Here is a 17,438-nt window from a genome sequence, read left to right on the forward strand (position 1 = left end):
TTTCCAACCCTACGAAAACAGACAACAGGAGAGTCTATCAAAGAAACAAACGCTGCTGCTGCTGCTGCATACATTATGCGAATTTTAGATTAATTTGGTACCTCCCAGGAGGAACACACGAATTGTATGCGGACCCAAATGTAATCAATATCCATTTGCTTCTCTCTGCACATCTGCCAGCGTTGAGAGATTGATAAGATGCCTTCAACTCAGCTGACAACAACATTCTCAATTTTCCCTCCTCCTTCCATCCCTCACCCCGACACATGTAGATTTTTGCCTGACACAAAACACTGTCATTAACAATAATGCTATTTTAGGGTTGGCAACACTTAAGCGAGTAAATGCAATACATCACAGGAGAATAAACATGTGCTTCTGATAAACTTAGTGCTGTTTCTCATGTATCACATTCATTCCTCACGGCAGGGAATCAACACCACCATTTTGCCTCAACAGATCTCTTTTTCCCTGCAGTGTTACCTCCCCACGGCAGTGTTCACTAATGCAGTTTTTGTTGTGCCCTTTTCTCTGTCACAGCCAGTATTTTGTCACGTACCTGCAGCCCTAGCCTACACACGACCCGGTATCTGCACCGTACCGTTGCCGCTTGATACGCAGCCGAGGACACAAGTCACATTTAACAGGAGCTAAACAGGCAGCCACGGAGCTCAAACCAAATAACTCGGTGAGATCTGAATTTAATCAAATGGATTTCTGTCCGACAAAATGAAAACGTGACTACAGCGTGTGCTGGCATCATTGGGCTGGTTTTATTCACTTAGCGCAGTCAAGAGAAGCAACCGCAACGCCGGCTCGGCATCGGTGCATGCCTGCCTCCAGGCTCTCCAGCAGCTCGCGGGGGCTGCAGGGGTGAAGCCACACCCTCCCGGCCACCAACCCTGACACCAGCCTGCTCCATCCCGAACATCCGCTTTGCTGGGCAACGCTATCTTACTAGTGTGTAATAGAGCGAATCGGGACAATTCACTGTTGGTTAAGTATGTGTTTACCCTTGAGTGTGGTGGCACCAAGCACAAAGAGATTTCTTCTTCCAGAACGAGCGCTGAAGCCAATGTCCAAACCCCGGGGATACCCAGGTAGAAGCAAAGGTGGGATTCTCACACACGCTGATTTCAGCGTGGCAAAGTCAGCCTCCCTGTGTTCTCTCTGCACTCCAGAGCGTTGATCTTCCTGAGGGTGCATCGGAGCAACAAACCTAGGGACTAGGGAAATTACATCCCAGCACTGTTCTCCCTCCTCTGAATCCCTGATCACGAACGGTGTCAAAGTCACCAAAGCCAGATGTTAACTAGAGTGGAGAGAACGGAAACTCTCTGACAAACCAACAGTTGCTGCTTCTCGCAGTAGATGGTACTGCCTGGCAAAGGAGGGTTCAGCACACGGGAAAAAAGGGTGCATTTGATTTCAGCTCAGTTTCTCTGACAGTCGATACAGTGAATCCACTGCCTTTGTAACACTTCTCCTTGGGAAGAAGGAGTAAAATTACTTATGCCAGAATTCACACACGGTAAGAGACATTTCATTATAAAACTTCATTTAATTTTGTTTTTCCAGTGGAACACGTGCTATTTGAGTTCTAAACCTAAGGCTTTACATATGTGAAGTATCACAGTTAATTTTATACATTTAAGGAAAAATAAACTCTGAAGTTCTACACTGAACATTAGCTATATAAATAAAAACAATATTAAATTTTGCTAATGCTTAAGTTTCTAGGGACACATATACACTACAGCTGTTAATCTCTTACAGAAGTGCTGCGGTAATCCAGAGCAATCCCCTGTTAAACGCTGTTGTTAGCAGCAGCACTTTAAGGGTTTATGTATAATAACAGCAGTTGGTATAATATTTATATTGTTTACATGACTTTTTGGTGACAATTTAGCTTCCCACCACAAGGTAACTTCCCAGCCCACAGAAACACACAAGGAGCACAAACTGATTTTTCGCTTGTTATTGCATGCTTATGTTAACCCTTACAGACTCGCTGCACACTTACCCATTACTCATGTAATTACACATTATTTGTAAAAAGGAAAAAAATAAATCTGTTACATACCTTTGATTGCAGGTGGGACTGACTTAGTTGTGCAGAAGGTACATATTTCTGAGAAAGGTCCCTCCCCAGCATCATTGACTGCCTGTATTCTGAAGGAGTAACAAGTGGATTCTGTCAGCCTTTGGATCTTGTATGTGTGACTCGGGCCCCTATAAATCGGAATAAACCTGGAAACAATAAAAGCGAGAAAATATAGTTACACTGGAGTGGCTATTACACATATCGGTGTGAGGTATCCGTACTGTGAAAACGGGCAGAGCTGTTAAAGGCAAGTATAAAAATGGTATGTTATTAACACACTAACAATGACTAGTAGGTTAGGGAAAGCAGATGTTCACAGAATTATTAGGAAAAGCATCTGTTAATGCATTTCCCACTACCTGGTAAACAAAACGGATTCAACCCATGTTCTGCTGCAATACACTGTGTGCACAGCTCGTTTAAAAGTATATTTAAAACAAGATTAAATTAAATAAAGACTAAATAAGAACCTCATTGCTTGATTTGGACTTTATTCACATATTAAGAACTCAGAAGATCACATCTTACACTCATCTGTGCCATCTTGAGCCAGAGTAACTCCATTTAAATCAGAACATCTGGATTGTCTAATAATATGTGCAATATATTACACACTTCTCAGTTCTGAAAAGTTTGCAGACAGAAGGCAGACAAACAGCAGAGACCAAAAATTCAGAGGGGACACATGGTGGTCTGTGAGTGAAAAAGCACTGGGAACAGAACCATAGAGTTGTCAGGGTTGGAAGGGACCTTAAAGCTCAACTAGTTCCAACCCCCTGCCATGGGCAGGGACATCTCCCACTAGATCAGGCTGCCCAGAGCCCCATCCAGCCTGGCCTTAAAAACTTCCAGGGATGGGGCTTCCACCACCTCTCTGGGCAACCTGTGCCAGTGTCTCACCACCCTCATGGGGAAGAACTTCTTCCTCATGTCCAAGAAAGCAGGATTACAGTGAGGGATATGGAGGACAGAAGAGAACTCCAGCTTAGGAGCCCTGGGGGATGCTGGTACTGGCAGCTCTGCTCGAGAGCGGGCTGAGAAGAAGGAAAAGACACGACACGAAGGAAGCGACTTCCAAAATACTTCCACTGACAAAACCAAACATCAGCACACACAAACTTGTCCAACATTGTAACGCAGAAGAAAATCAATGTCACATATCTTACAAAAAAAAAGAAAAAGTACAGCTGCTGGAGAGAATCTGACCTCTATTTTCAATTGCTCTGTTCAGATAAATGCTTTTCAGTGACAGCCGTACGTTAGCTGGCAATTTCTAACCAAGACCCTGACCCTCTGGGTGCTGAGCACAACGGGTAAAGGAAGAGGCAGCACCCAGCACCTTGCATCACCTGCTGAGCCTCCGCGGGGGAGCAGGGTCTTACAACAGTCCTGAATCTGAAGAACACAACATTCACCGCACAGGATCACACAGGTGTTTTGATGATTTAGTACACTTATTCAAATACCTGAAACAATTTCAGGGGATTTTACATCACCAGGAAGCCAACAAAGAGACTTGTTTTTGATGTCCCTATCTAGGCACTCGCTTTATCCTCTGGCGTTGCATGAGATACACAGTATAACCAATCTGAGCATTTCAAAGAAACTGGGTCTGTCATTAGCTCTCGGGGACAGAAATCAATTTATAGTACATTGTGGTTGAAATCCACAGAAGTACAAACAGAGAGATCAAGAATCATCTGTAATAAAAAGAAATGTTCAGGTAATTTAAATTGCTGGAAATGTACTCTGAGGACTAATGTGATTTACTACTCCCACTGAGTTTTAGTGAGGCCCTCACCTTGACCGGGAATCAAATCTATGCCCACAAGTTTTTAAGTGGAGATTTTAGAGTCCATTTCCAAGTAAGAATTTATTTTTTCAATCTTACGCTTCTACAGTTTCAAGGACTGCCTGCTATCCCATATTTTTGAGGCTCATGTAAGCAGCTATGGCATGTTTCAAGTCTGCCACAGACTTGTTCTCACGGAACAGATATTATTTGGACTCACGGAGTGATAAACAAAGCACATGTATTTAGGACAGCATTAAGCCTGAAGAGACAAGACTACCATCCCTCTCTCCCTCTCCACTTCTTGTAGCTCCATCAGGCAGCTGGCTCTGAAACCACTGCAGTGCTCAGAGAAGTGGAGAGATTTGTCTTGGACCCTGACCCAAGAGCAACAGAGATAGTAAAGAAAAGGTGCAATTTTAGACTAATTCCCTCTTTGTAGTCATCTGTGGAGCTGGGTAAGCAAGGGAGGATAAATCTACCTTACCAGCTAACAGACAAGCACACCCACACCTCACTTTGGGCATACAGTACACCTGCTCGACGTAGTCATATGGTGAATCCTGATGGCTTAGACCTCCAACTGCACTTTCACCTTTCGAAGATGACTAAGGTGTCATAACACCGAAAAAGCAATTTGGCAAAACGCCTGAGCTCCTCCTGTCATTTGGGAACTGGACTAATACACCCATCCAGCCTCCATCTCAACCCCTTTTACTTCATTATCTCAAAAAAGTATCTGTAATGAAAGCAAAACCTATTACGGAAAAGCTTGCACCAGTGTTCAGTAAACAAAGCTAACGGAAGCACACGAACTTCTAAGGTTCAACCACCTTTGAAGAAAGAGGGCTTCCAAAACTGGAAGAAGAAAGGACGATAAGTCAATCAAATTCAATTGCTCTTAGGCTTTACCACAACAACGCTGTGTGTCGCAGGTTAGGGCTGGGCTGGCCACGAGACACCGACAGACACTCTCTAAGCTCCCCTCCCTCCTTAATAGAATTGGTTCTGTTTAGCTTAAACGAGGACACTTTGTAATCGTGTTTGAAGATGCACATCATGAGGCAAGAAACATAAGGAAAGTGAAACATTTAAACTTCAAAATACTAGTGACTTGTTGACAAAGTAGTATTCTCATCATGTCTACAGTAGGTACTTTATACTACTCCAGATATTTCTGTTATTTTTTAAAATTGTATAGCTACTTGCTATAGATGACTATAGACTCGGGGCAATGTATCCCACAATCTTTTTCCAGTCTCCAGGGCGTTCTGCTGAAGGATCGCGGCAAACTTCCAGCTGAATCAATCAGCGTGATTGCAAACTCCTTCTGTGTTGTCTGCATCCATTAGAAGCTGTCTAAAGCAAGATGACTTGTTCACATTATTTCAAGTTAATTTTTTTAAATCTAAAGATTTAGCTTTAAGTCCAAATCCAATTTAAAAAGAATATTTAAACACGAGCTCTATATGCCTTTGCCTTCCTGACAAGTCTGACACTGTCCACTGTGCTTTCTCCAGGTGCCATTCCACACTATTCTTAAGAATAAGCCAGCTTAGAGCATTTTTGCAAGGACTTAATCTCTTACACAGTTAAAAGTTGACTTAATGTGCGTATGGAAAAGCTCTTACATTCTCCATCTCCCTCTCACCTTCTCCCAGCCTCTACTCAGTTCTCCATCTGAACATGGACAATGAGTTTTCCATCTCGGATGCTGAGGGATGCCATAAGCAAGGTGATTAATAAAAAAACCATCGTTGAAAATCTTCCTGGCTTTTTATGGTGACAGCTGAACTATTTTGGGGTTTGGATATTTTTCTCTATCTCACTTCTCTTACCTAACAGAGCTTTGTGTCACTCATAAATGATGGTTGGACACGTGGCACCTAAGCATGTCCCAGCATCCTGAGCTGGCTGTTCCCACGCCCACGATGCTCCTTCAATCCAAATGTTTACAGGGCTAGGAGGGGAACTGGATTTGAGGTCTGATAGAAGCTAAAGATCTGGCTAAGTAGGTCAGTCTTACACTGGTTAGTTCCCTAGTTGGTTCAGTGTTACGTTAAAACAGTTGTATTGGTAAAGTTGTGGGGACAGAATGGGAACACAAGGGGTTTAAATAAGCCAAAAGTGCTCCTATTCCTACATAGAAACAGACAAATACACCAGTGTTTGCACTTTGACTTCTTATTCCTTCATTGCTCTTCCCTTCCAAGACAGACAAAAACAAAACACAAAACACGTTCCAGTGTGTCTCACCCAAGATGTGTCCATTCTCTAACCTCTACCTGCTTTCGCATAAATCCCTAAAGTGTGCTAAATAAGCCCCAAGAAACTTCTCAGAGGTTTGTCCAGGTGAATTTAAGACAGTTGGCTACACATTTTAAACAGGTACCCTGTCTTTGAAAAACGACTCTGTTGGTTAATGGCATTCTCAATACAGCTGCATTATTGCCTTTTTTTTTTTTTTAAAGAGTTTGCACAAGTAAATCCGTGCTATTCAAATCTAACGTGACGCAGCATTGCCTCTCCTCTCCACCACGTTAACAGCAGAAACTGAAAAGAAAGCAACTTTCTCCAGGGATGGAGACACTAACCAGAGGCTACTTCTCCCTCGTCTCACTGGAACAATCTTAATTTCCCCCCTTTTCAGACATGCTCACGTCAGTCACAGATGATTCATTTGCTGACACACAGCAGAGGAGAGAGAACACAATGTCCTAGAACGACTGCTTGGGAGACACCACTGCCGCTAGTTTTTCACCAATACCTTTATATCCTCAGTGAAGATCTTCTTGGAAATGTTTTACCTGCTGCAGTTATTTTGTTTCCTCCAGTTCAGTCACTTCCAGTCAGCAGAGGAATATGAATGTACTCACGCTAGTTCTCAGCACATTTTAATCAGCAGGTTCTCTTTCAAACTCCTGCGCTTTGCTCACATTTTAGTAACCTGTTTGTCCTTACAAGAGTTTAATTTAAAAGAAAATCTACCGTACAGCACTAAATAAGACAGCAATGCTGAGCCAAGGTACAAAGGCTGAAAAAGCCATCTGAGTTATTCTGTTCCCGCCTCCCAGAAAAACACGGGCACCTGCCACAATTTTGGCTGGAGAAATCATTAATACAGCAATGGCCTGACCTGGCGACCTGAGGCTTCATGTCAGCATACTTGGGCAGCTGCAAAATTAGAAACTACGGTACATGTACTTTCGCACGTGAATTTCACACACCAACAGTCTTTGAATATTATTATTGCAACACCCCAGCTATAGCCCCCCACCTACTCTTAGAGCAGTCCCGTGTTGTTTAAAGAACACTGTCAAACAGTTACTGGCTGAGGTGATTTTCTTTCCCCACCAGCAGCGATCCCTGCACTACGAGGTGGCACCACAGAAACCAAAGCTTCAAAGCAAAGGCCTCTAATTCGGAGATACAGGAGTAAAGTCAAGGCACTTTTCTCTTTTTTTTTTTTTTTTTTTAAAAAAAAAATAATTCTGCTGTATTTTAAAATGCTCAGCTCGAAGAGAAAAGGTTGACATCTGCAGGATCCCCCATGCCCGCATCCATCAGTGCTCCCATAACCAGTACCAGGGTGACTCAACCTTTTCAGCCTTGGGGCACCTTTCCAAGCTACTCTTTGGCATCTCCTTCTGCAGGCAGGAAGGCAAACAGGGGTTCCCAAAAGTGTTTTGTGCTCCCCCAACCCTGACTTCCAGTTCTAACACAAGGTGTGAACCAAACAGACAGCATGTCCTGGTCCCTCTGATCTGAAGATCTGTTTTCTAGAAGTTACCTTTTGGAAAGCTTTTAATTTATGTTTGTTCACAGTATGTTTAGAAACAAATCTCCAGAATGCACTGTTAATATAATATTTGTTTATAGGCATAATAATAGTAATTAAAACAGGACCCAAGGAAGAATGCAACTTTTCCTTTCTTAAATTTAGTTTTGCTTTTCTAAGTGGAGAACGGAAAAAGGCAGGAAGAGAAGTGATACCAGTCAGATAGGCAGAGTTTTGTTTTCTTTGCTTAATTACCCAGCACATCTGCTGGCTAGACAAAGAGTACTTGCAGCCAAAAATTGATTTTTAGCTTGCTTCTACTAGATCATCTTTCATCCGCTCCTGAATTTGAGCTCGTAATCCATATTTGCCACAGACAGTTACTTGCCAGATGCCTGGAATTACTGAAAATGGAAATACTTTAACCTATAGAAGCTCCCCCATGGCAAGAAAAAATTTTTTTTTTTGAAAGAATTTCTGGGCACATTCAGGAGGAATGGGAGACAGATCAGCAAAGTGCCTGAGAGATGATTCCTGTGTGCAGCCACACCAGAAGCCAAGGCACGGATAGGAAGGACAACACTGAGCACAATCTGATGTGAATCAGCAGCTTCTGAATCAAAGATCTTGGAGCAATTAAAGAGAGCATCCAAGGGCCTGTTGAAACTGGACAGTCAGGAAAAACTAGATTACCAGGCAGCTGCTGCTACTCTGGCCTGCAAGGGCAGTGTGGAAATAATTAACAGTGGCAATAATTAAGAGTGGGCTTAACAAAGCTAAAACCAAAAGAGAACAAAACTGAGTTCACTGGTAGCAAACTGTAGCTCCTACAGCCACACACATTTCTTTTCCTTGTGCAGCGTTACAGTTCACTTTCCCAGCACGGCAGCAACTAACAGTGTTTACGAACCTTAAAATGAAACTCGTTCAGCACATCTTGTTCACAACTACTTACTGACGTGACAGCCTCTGTAATCTGTTTTGGCAAAGCTCGCCAAGGAAGCCAAACGTAGTCTGCTTCAACAACTTCAGCGGAATGAAGTTGGAACCTAAAGATGTGCCCTTGGACAACCGGCCAACACGATCCTGTTGCTCTGAGCTGAACCACTTTAGACATTAAACAGCCATTATTCTGATTATTGCATTATTTTTCTTATGAGGTTGTTATCGATGTGCAGAAAACAGCTTTCTCTACAGTGACAATCTCTGGTCTAGATGCTGCTCTAATTATGCTCTGTTGCCTCAAATATTCAGCTACACCCATGAAGTCTGAAATACCTGCAGATATGCACCGACCAAAATACAAGAGAAAAATTGGTCCACTGCCTTTCTATGTAAACTACTAAATTTCTCACCAAGCTAGTGATTCTTTGAAAATGCTTACAGAGCTGCATATCTAACTCTGTGTCTCATTAGCTTCCTAAGAGCTGAAATATCTCAACCACTTAACACGGTTTCTCACACTTCACCTTGTCTCGAAAGACCATGCCCATACAGTTAACTCGAATCTATTAAAAATGTTGGTTTACTCCTGTTTCTAAGAAAAAAGCTGAAATGCATCAACAAATTCATCTTTTTACACTTGGAACGGCTCTTTCTCTTCATTTGCACAGCACATCAGCCATATACTATGATATATAAATATCATTACTGTTAATAGCAATACTCATCTCTACACAATGTGACAATACGAAGCAACAGCAGACTACCTAAAACTCTTCTGAATGTTAACTTCCTATTTAGCCAGGCTTGCAGAATAAATGGTAGCATGCCATATGTCTTGGCACTCATTCTTAATTTCCTCTCATCATTGTATTACCCGATATAAAAAAGACTTTTCCTGCAGGATTTTGCAAGGATCTGTTAATGTATCTAATTTTATATTTTAATAGAATTTTACAAGTTATCAGGCCTGATACATAGCACTAATTGTTGCTAAAATGGGAGTAAATTGTCTTGATCAAATCACGGGTGTAAACAATCTTTTTAATTAGACTGCTTCAAACCTGCAGTAACCAGATAATGATTATGCTAGTCATGAGGCAGAGGCAGCATGTTTAGCAACTTACCTCTCTGCGTCTACACAGAGGTACTCAACACAGATATTCCACCTTCCCTCACGTTAACGCAGAGCAAACACACGTGTTGAGGCTCACACACACGTCCACCTCCTAACTCACGGAGACTAACCATTCTGCAAAGCCTGGTTCTTAGACCACACCATCGGACGTGATATTCCACTTCTAGAGACAGGGAAACTGCACCTGACACCGTGACAGACGGTCTCTACTTCATCTCTGCCTTCTCTGCTGTCTGTTGTGCTTCTTCAGAGAGTACCTAGGTTGCAGAAACTGTGCTGGAAGGAGAAGAAAACAGTTTCTTCTGCTCCATACAGCATGCTTGGTGGGAAAAGGTTTCCAGCACCACCAGGTGAAGGTGACAGAAGGGTGGGAGAATCAATGAAAGAGCTCAGAGCTTCCTGAAATGGAATCTTTCTGCAGAAAACAAATGAGCCCATCTGCATCTCTGCACTGGCTTTACTGTTTGCTGTTCAGAGCAGGTTTTAATTTTCCTTGGAAGCCACCTCCTAACAAGAGCTTTTTGGTTCATCTCGCCTTGAAAAATATTGGCGCAGCTTTTTAAAATGTACTTTTCTCTCTTTTTTATAAGCTTTCTATAAACAGTGGAATAGCTTACTGCACAACTGAAAAAGTCAGCACTGCCAGGAGCACCCCTGCCACCCTGGCCAGCAGGTTCTGGAAGGGATGGGACAAGGCAGCTCCCCCTTCGGCAAAACGTTACACATCTGCCCTGCTCACAGCCAGGCCCGAAAGGCTCAGTTACAACCTACCATAAACCAGGGGCGAGGAAAGACAACCTGAGCCACTGAAAGACCAGTGAGGGTCTCCAGGCTCACAGCTCAGATGTGTTCTGCTGCCTGCCCCGGGATGCCAGGCACTCCTGCCTCCTGAAATAAAATATTCAAGTTAAGATAAAATTCCCCAAGTTGAAGAAGTCAACTCAATGTTATATCGATTACAAATGTTATTCCTCCCTTGGAATTGCTAAAAGTTTCCAGGACTACATCGACGTATGCCTAAGGCCTCTGGGACACTCACATCCTAACGGTGTGTGCACAATGACTGTGCCCAAATGGTAGTTATGGTCATCAGGCAAGTTCTATTTTGTGATTAATTCTTCATTTGTATTGAAGAACAGCGTCTCCTTACATGGCAACCATGTATAGTTTAGCACAGTATTTTAAAACAGTTTAATAAATAATCTTTCATATGACACGAAAGGGAAATAGTACTGTTTACCCAGTGATATTGGGTAATAGCTAATTTATTCAGTAAATAACCATAACAAAGGCAATTACAATTTAGCATGCCAGTAAACACCATCTCTTATAATTCACTTACAAAAGCAGACTTATTAAGAATTGTCAGTGATGACAACTGGTATTTTTAAAGAAACACTAGCAACAGATAAATGACCCACTAATAATGTACTTGCTAATTCTCTCTTTCAGACTGGATGTGGTGAGCATTTTAAGACACTGAGAGGTACAATTAGTTGTAGGAACAACTAAAGACTAATTACCAGTACAGGAAAAAAATCAAAAGCATTACTATAATTAGATTCATTTGTTTTACTTGGAGAAGAAAAGTCCACAGTATTCTGGTATGCAGTGCTTCTTGATTAACATGGTTTTCTTGACATTAGTAGAGTAAGGAAATGAAGCCACAACTGACAGATTATTTAAAAAAAGAGAAATATTATAATTCTTTGCATTATGATCAACTACTCTCAACTAATGCTCCCATGCACTGTGCTTTCTAGAAACAGATTTTTCTTTATTTTGACTTAATGCTACACATAATTGAAAGGACAAGAGATGCTAATTTGATCTTCCTAAATGTCACACAGTGAAGAGCAAACAAGAACTAAAGCAGGTACATTTGTGATGTGCACATCTTTTCAAGCCCCTACAATAATCAGTGTTAGGCGATTTCCCAGTATTTTGTTTCACAGGTCTGGCAATCAATGAAACATTTAATCTCCAAGAACTGGCCTGTTATACCTCATCACCACATGGAGAGGTTAAAAACAGTTCTTAATGACCAAGACACATTCAAGAGCACTGGCTGACTATTACTGCATAAAACCGGAGCTGAATCTTTACAAAAAGGCCATTAAAGCTATCTGGGTCAGAATTTGACTTACTGACGATTTTCTTCTTTAAGAAGAGTAAGTTTGCTCGTCTTTCTGTATCTGTGAAAATGGCATTTTAAAACTAACCCCTATTTCAAAGCTCAGCAGTAAGCAACGTTACAGTAAGCGAAGGGCATGCTCAGGCTCACCAAAGAAGGGAATATTGTCGGACTGACTCAAGGGATTTCAATACAAAGGTGTTAAAAGTAATTTCAGATGTTTCAGGGAATACAGTAACAACACCTTCTGACAGACTGAGGGTCTGCCAGGCGTCAGTTCCAGAGTTACCCATGTTTATGCCACAGCCCCTTCCTCCAAGTCAGGTGCCATCTCTTCTCTAACCAGAGGGGACACCATGGAGCCTTCCTACATCCCTTTTGAACCATAAAAGGCTCCAAAACATCCTTCTCGATCATTTCTTCACCAGAGCCTGGCTTCCTAGAGCAGCGGTTGATGCCCAAGCCTGTTGCTGTTTAAGAGGCATTTGGACAATGCCCTTCATAATGTGCTTCAGTTTTCGGTCAGCCCTGGCTGGCCCAGGCAGTTGGACTCAGTGATCAGTGTCGGTCCCTTCCAACTGAAATAATCTCTTCTATTTAGTTATTCCATTGGATGTCCATGGTTTGCCCGCATTAGCCTGCTAAAGCACTCCACGGTTAAAGAGGCCAGTGATGTTCAGAGAACCCTATTCCAGTACTTTCCACAAGCACACACACGAGTGAGTAACCCCTCAGTCATGATGGGGATTATTTTATGGGAATGATTGAAGAGAAGACTCCTGCCTCTGTAACTAACTGCTGTTCCTACCAATTCGTGTGTGGGCTGCCATTCTCTGTTCATTAGGAGTGACAGCTCTCCTGAACGTACAAAACTTCGCCGCCATATCCTTTCAGAAACACAGCTCACTGTGATCAATGCAAAATAGGGACCATCAGGTAGGGAACAAATAAGCTGATCTTATTGCCAAGACCTGCCAGCTCCAACCGTTCTCAAGCACAAACAGAGCACCCGCTCCATTCCTCTGCTATGCCCAGCGTAGTACGCAGTCGGAGGGGCTCAGGGCTACGGCTCATTTCAGGTATTATCTGAATTAATTGCTACAAACTCACCAAGCAAAGGAAGCCATTTGATGCATGGACTCTGTTCAATCACCAGGCAGTGCAACATAGGCGAGCGGTTTCTTTGGGAGCTCAAGTGAACAAATTCAAAGCTCGGAAGACCTAGCAGAGTGACAAATTCAAACTGCTCCTGATTCACAGCTCTTAAGAGACTATTTGTAGTGGGATAAGTTTCTGCCAGAGCGAAGGATGATGCTAAAGCCTTGTGCAAAAGCAAAGGGGAAAAAGCCCTCCTCCTCTGCTCCCAGGTAACGTAACGCCTTTTCTTCTTTCAAGGAAACTTGCAGTATTCTCCAACGTAATAACAGGTTTGAAACCATTTACAGCTCTTCACCATCCTACCCGTAGTGCTGCAGGAAAGCAAACAAAAGAAGCCCGCTGGATGTTTCTTCAGAGCTGCCTCGGTCACACGCTGCTGCAGGTGATGGGCTCCTGCCAAGCACCACCCCCCTCTGCACAAACTGTTTTTGTCACTCAGCCTTTCAAATGGGCATTTATATTCACTGGACACCTCTCGGTATTAATACAGGGGAGCATGTACCCTCTCTGCATCAGTACAGCTGACACACTGCGAGGTATTTAGGCATTATTCATGGTGGTTTTATTACTTATAATTAGAGCTTTTGGGGCCGGATCTTCAGCTGGCATAAACTCAGCACAGCTCTATTTAAATTAAAGGAATCATGCTAATTTGCACCAAATTACGATCTGCACTGAAGGTCTCTAAGGATTATTGACTTGAAACGTCAGTTATTTTACCTAATTAAAGTAATTGAGAGTGTTTCTTAGTAAATTATGAGGTATCTACAATATTTATTCATTGAAGAGCTCAGACTCTTAGGCAATACTCATATATTGTCCTTCCATCCTTCCCTTTTCTACTGAGTATATCTCAACACAAAATACTACAGCTGTAAAATCCTGGGCATCATGTTGCCTAGAAAAAAACTTGTTCTGCTCAGTTTTGCCTTTCCTAGACCTCTGATTCTGTAATCATTTTTTAATTAAAACACCCAGCATGTTTGGCACAGTATCTTTGCTTTGTAGAGCACTGTGATCATGAAACTTGGTATTAACTTCTGTTGGCAGAGGGGCCAGGGCTTTGCTAACATTTCAACAGTACAGCACCGATTTTGGTTGCTTTATAACAGCTTTGTTACTTAATTTGCTCAGTCAGACTATAGGCACAGAATCCCCGCTAAAACAATATTTTGTATATATTTGTAGGTACGAAGTATGCAGGAAAACAATGCTCTTCTTATGGCGATTCTCAATTGCATTATGATGAGCCAGAATTCATTGTCGTAACAACTCGTCTCTTACCTTTTATTTCTGTCTTCTATCTGCAGGATATAGACCATGTCATCAGCAGCATGAAGCTTGGAACTGCTGTCTCCCCACTTGAGCTTCAGGCTCTGAGGACCTGCTGCAGCACACTCTAACCGAGGAGGTGAGGGTGGTAACGGCCTGGTTTTTGCTTTGATAAAGTGGCTAAATGGTCCAGCTCCAATTTCATTGACAGCCTGGATCCTGATCCTAAAACGAACAACAAAAAGGGGAATGTTCAATAAAGCGCTTTCATGAGGGTCTTGGTATAAAGACGTCTCAAGAAACAAAAGAGCCTTCTGGACCTGACTGCTCCATCAGTAACCGTGCCCGCTCCCGGCGCTGTGCTTTGGCAAAAAAGAAAAGCTCTGTAAATGCAGAATATGAACTGGATGAGTCTGCTTGTTGAGAGCTGCAATGAAGATACCACGAAATACAGTAAGGCAGAGTGGGGAAGATTTGGGTAAGCAATCTCAGCCCCTTTAACCCATCAGCACAGATACAAGGGCAACCTGGAAACCATGAAGCGTCCAACGGTGAATACATAAAATGCAGAAGGGTGCTGTGGTTGTCCAACAAAGGTCATGGGCTGATTTAGGTGAAATCACCAAGAGAAAGCATTGCTGTCACTGCCACAAACCCCCTCTCTCCAGGATGGTAAACACCTCTGAACAGTATTAATTCCAGTGCGTGCAACATCTCACAAATCACACTAAATAAATAAACTCTAATGGGAAGAAGGAACCGAGAAGGTTAAACCCATCAACCCTCTACACATCCCACACAAACTGTGGAAATACCAACCATCAGCGAACTATCTGTTAGATCAAATAAAAGTTGCTTCCAAGTCACTCTCACAAGATGCAGAAAAGCTTCTGAGCTGTTTGAATCATGTGGAAGAAAAGAAGACCACCTACCTAGTCCTAGGAGCTTTAATTTGGAAATATTCTTAAGACTGAACGAGTCTTATAAATTCTACTTCTTTCTTAAGATAATTACTTTCGCTTACCCGTTTGCACCTTAGTTTAAGAATCTGCACAATGACAATCTGCTTACAGGAATAAGTGAAGAGTAGCAGTCTTTTACTATGGTAACATCAACAAAAACAGCATAACAAAAATGTGAAATATGCATTTCAAAAGAGCTTTGAGGACTGTGCAAACAGATATATTGCTACAGATGAGCTTAAAAGGTTTCAAAAGTTTCTTCAATCAAAGTGCAATTACGAGAAAACAGGATGGGCAAACTAGTTGTGGGGTTTTTAGGTAGTTCAGCCTAGTTTAGATAGCTGGACAGAGGCCATTTACTTTGGAAATCCTGTGCACAGCAGCCTACTATCTTCTCATGGGAAAAGATGCTCTAAAAGTGCTGCTTCTTCTCAAAACCAGCAGCCACCAAGAAGGCAGAAGTCCCAGGGGAAGGTAAGAAGAGCAGAACCTGCCATACCCCTACAACTGCTTGCTTCAGAGAAAGCAGAAGATAAAGCTGTCCTTGGTTGGCATAGCTACTTACTATAAGTACACAAAGTGATGTAAGTTCATATAAACAACATATCAAAAATGACTTTGCTCGGACAGCAGCATCTTTGCTCCAGCTCAGGGGCTTTGTCACCTCCCTGCCCCAGCCTGTGGCACTCTGAGCTCCTCCAGCTGCCAGCACAGCTTTAGTGGGCAAGGTAACTTCCACAGTTAAGTGGGAACCAATTACTGTTTGCAGAACTGATACTGAGGGAAAACCCCCAATTCTTTATTTTTGTGTGGAAGTAGGATACAGACATGTAGAAATCTTTGCAACAAAACTGCTTCCTGAATTTCTGGCCCCTCTTTCACTAATATTTTCCAAGTTAAAATACCCCAAAGCACTGTCTTGGAAAGGTGGTTTTAAAATCTGACACTGTTAACTTAAAAGTAAGTTTTTTGGAAATGTAAAGAATATATTTACAAATAGTACCTAATTCTGCAGACCCTGGACCAATAGTATTTGTATTCATTTTCACAATTTCCCACTACATCTTTTAAACATTTAGAAAAAAAAACCTATCAGACTAGGCAAATTTAGAAACCACTAAAAGATCTTTAACAGACCATTCCATCTTATAAGATTCTTGACCCAGGAAAATAAATACACTAAACAGGATGCTATTTTCAGATTGGTCACAAGATCCTTGGTAGAGTATTCCAATTAACTTTAAGATTAATTCAAGAGTAATTTTGCAGAGTCTGACATGAGAAGAGTTTGATTTGCTAGTTCCCATAGGTGGAATGCCACCGGTTGCAATACATGCGTCCGTGGAAACCTGCGGGAGTTAAAATGCCACGGGCTTCATCCGAAGGGAGGAGAAGCTGCATCCTCCACCACCATCAGCCTGGACGTAAGTAAAGTCATTTAACAGTTGGACTTGAAGACCTTTAAGGTCTTTTCCAACCAAAAGGATTCTATGATTCTTCTCTCTTCATCTTGGAAGATACGTTCCTCAATATAGTTTAGACACTTGAAGTGTCTAGGATTTTTATTCCTAAATTAAATTAAAATTAAGTGCTGTTCTTTGAATTTAATATCGTTATCACGTATTTCTGTGAGCTATGTCACTTCAGAAGTGAGATTCTTAAAAATCCGAAGTTGTTTTGCAGTGAAGTGTCTCAACAGCACAGCACAACTAGGAAAAGCATCGAGTGAAGGTTGGGAGCAGAGTGTAACAGAAAACTGGTATTTCTATGGCTGTTGAATCCTTATTCATTGTGGAATATTTATTAACTCACTTCTAGTTGCATCAGTTCACAGCAAACCAGCCCAGGTATGACCACCCTATAATCAGAGCTTCCAGAGCTTCACAGCTATGTCAATAAAAGGCAAAGCCTGCCCAACTCCCCGACATACTTCTGCAGCTGCCCACCAGCAGCGATGGTTACACAGCGCTTCTCTGAGGCATCTGCTCCTTGCAACAGGCGTGCCGGTGTGTCTGACGTGGGAGAAGTCCTCCTGGAATCAACCCCTTCAGCTGCACGGCAGAGGCACGGCCCTGTTCCCCCTGCCTTGGATGTATGTTGAGATGTGAATTCTTCTCGTGGATTTGCTACCAAGTCACGGCAACAATCAAACTCACCA

The 17,438-nt window shown here is 42.3% G+C and overlaps 1 protein-coding gene across 1 annotated transcript in view; it reads right to left on the bottom strand.

Annotated features, from left to right (window-relative positions):
• FNDC3B (fibronectin type III domain containing 3B) overlaps positions 1–17,438 on the bottom strand; it is a 92,650-nt gene that overhangs the window by 7,825 nt on the left and 67,387 nt on the right. The window contains exons 21-22 of the mRNA XM_009872469.1: positions 14,331–14,543; positions 2,084–2,250 (exon numbers count right to left, since the gene is read on the bottom strand). Coding sequence (XP_009870771.1) covers positions 2,084–2,250; positions 14,331–14,543 — 380 coding nt within the window. The remainder of the gene's footprint in view (positions 1–2,083; positions 2,251–14,330; positions 14,544–17,438) is intronic.

The sequence above is a fragment of the Apaloderma vittatum genome, unplaced genomic scaffold, assembly GCF_000703405.1.
Source record: "Apaloderma vittatum isolate BGI_N311 unplaced genomic scaffold, ASM70340v1 scaffold5327, whole genome shotgun sequence".
Lineage (NCBI taxonomy): Eukaryota > Metazoa > Chordata > Aves > Trogoniformes > Trogonidae > Apaloderma > Apaloderma vittatum.